The 2,492-nt window shown below is 36.8% G+C and overlaps 1 protein-coding gene across 1 annotated transcript in view; it reads left to right on the forward strand.

Moving 5' to 3' along the window:
- The window catches only part of LOC102478777 (phosphorylase b kinase regulatory subunit beta), a gene marked incomplete at its 3' end in the record, with an annotated part of 137,069 nt that extends 135,135 nt beyond the window's left edge, over window positions 1-1,934 (forward strand). The window contains exon 8 of the mRNA XM_006170471.1: window positions 1,871-1,934. Within this exon, the coding sequence (XP_006170533.1) occupies window positions 1,871-1,934 (64 nt within the window). The remainder of the gene's footprint in view (window positions 1-1,870) is intronic.
- Between the last annotated feature and the right edge of the window lie 558 nt (window positions 1,935-2,492).

Consider the following 2,492-nt stretch of genomic DNA (forward strand, 5'->3'; position numbering starts at 1 on the left):
CAGAAATGTTAACCTCAGAGAAATGTTGTGATCAAGTAAAGCAAGAATTTATTTGGACTAAGGTTGAGGATGATCATCCAGGCATCACTATAGTCAAAGGTCCTCTGATAGTTCTATGTGCACCAATGTCTTAAAGCCTTCAGGACAAGTCTTAAAGCCTTCAGGACAAGTTTTAAAGGTTAAAAGTCACATATGGGGAGAAGGATTACATAATTGCTTGTCAAGACTTACATTGATCAGAAAGCTATAGTAAGCAGTCTTGCACAGTATCGATTGGCTAAATCTAATGATAAGGGGAGCAATATGACCTCATGGTTGCCAAAGTCATTTTGCTTAGTTTTAAGCAAAGTGTGGAGACAGTGAGCCTAGCATATTATTGTCACTACTGAGAAATATAAACATTAACATTAAAGCTAGTAGGACATGACTGATGGAAGACACAGGAGGAATGTACCTTCTTACTCAGAATAGGAAGACTTATGTCTACTTCATCTTCCTATTCATATACATTTTTTTAAAAAAAAGATTGATTGATTTCATAAAACTAGTGTTCACTTGAGACCAATTCATATAACTAACCCAAAGAAAATGCAGATCGTGATGATATGAATATCTTAGATTCATGTTCTGAGATTTAAAGTGCATTCAAATCCTAAGAGGACTTTTTAACACTGATTATTGGGCCCACTCGCAGAAAGAAGTGAGAACTGGCATTTCTAGCAAGTTCCCAGGTAATTTGCTGCTGCCCCAAAGACCATACTTGGATAATCATGCTTTACAGAAATGCTGAGTTGATGACAAATTATTAATTTTAAATAATATTAATGACATAAGCAGTTACTTCGAGTAAAAGAAAAATTCACAGTAAGTAAAGTAAACTGGGTAGTAGATTTAAACTATTTAAAGGTAGATACCTGTAAGACAGCCATGTCTCACTTTTTTTTTTGTAGACTTTTTTTGTTTTTGTTTTTGTTTGTTATAGGGCACATGCGCTCGCCAGAAAGACAGACAGACAGAGACAGAGAGACAGAAAGCGAGAAATCACCCCCCAGGGGGGGATGGTCATGCCACAGTCCTTCTCCTCCATTCTCCCCTTGGGATCTTGGGCATGCATGCACACGCACCCGGCATGACCCGCGGTTGATTACATGGGAGTCCAGCGACATAGCCATTACGCTAACTGCTGGTCCCGGCAATGTCTCACTTTTAATGAAATGGGTCTTCCCATTTTCCAGCTCTATGGTATGTAACAATTGAGAGGCCAAAGAAGTAGGACAGAGGAAATAGTACTGATTTTATCAGAAAGAGAAAAAATATACAAAAAGTGAGAGGTATGTTGACCATCTGTCCTGTGAGCATAAAGCAATAGCTATTTTATTGAATCCCAGATAAAGAGTATTTGGGCATATTATGCCACATTCTGCGATAAGTGTATGACATGTAAAGTGTTCTCACAAGGCTCAGGGATGACTTGAGGAAAGCTCTGTTGCAGTGATCTGAATGAATGATGCTCATCCAGGTAATTACTGCACATGCTATCATAATATCCATCTTCTCAAGTTGCTCTTCCTTTTTTCCTTGAGTTAGTGAATAGAAATGATCCCAGAATTAAAACTACTCCCATCAACAGTCTGACCATTAGTCTAGATCAAGGTGAACCTCAAAATATTTTTCCCAGATGGTCACTAGCTATAAAAAAGAAAAATTAAAATAGTAAAATGTCAGAACGAAGTCTGTTAGACATTATTCTTCCTATATAAGTTGTTATAAATGTTAATAAAGAAACTTGCTTGTGAATATTCATCAGATAATGGTTCTTATTCTCCAGCCAGATACATCAGAGTAATATAGAATTTCCTTTTTTCTTTAGCTCTGTTGGCTTAGCAAAAGCAGCTCTAGAAGCAATTAATGGATTCAACCTCTTTGGAAACCAGGTAAAAAAAAAAATACTCTTTGACTATTTGAATTGTATGTTTAATTAATCTTGCTATTCATTAACAAAGATATTTCCCTGTAATCGGAGACTATCTGAAATTTATGTAGGAGCTAACTTTTCCTTTGAAAATGATCTGTTAAATTTTAGTTTTTTGTAACTAAAAACCATTTCATAATTAAAAAATACTCTTGATACGGTTTTGATTTTTTTTTTGGTTCAATAACTTTTCCTTGTCTGTTGCCCATTTATTAGGATTTCTCATTTTTTAGGTATTCATGGCATTATATACTGAGAGAGAGAAAAAGAAAGGCATCCCCAACATTGTTTCCCACATCACAATCCACCCCAGTCTCAACTGGCCTGGATCAAGGGCCCACTTGTGCAGCCCGAGCTTGCTCAGGGAAGTTCTGGAATATGAGCCCAGGACCATTCCCTTGTGGGTCCATTCACATTCCCGTCATGCTACACCTGGCCCCTATGTACTGATAATTTTAATGTCGATTATCATGTTTTCAATGTAATGTATATCTCATTAAAAGGGTAATTTGGGGGCCAG

Source organism: Tupaia chinensis, unplaced genomic scaffold (assembly GCF_000334495.1).
Source record: "Tupaia chinensis unplaced genomic scaffold, TupChi_1.0 Scaffold148557_1, whole genome shotgun sequence".
In the NCBI taxonomy this organism is placed as follows: Eukaryota; Metazoa; Chordata; class Mammalia; order Scandentia; family Tupaiidae; genus Tupaia; species Tupaia belangeri.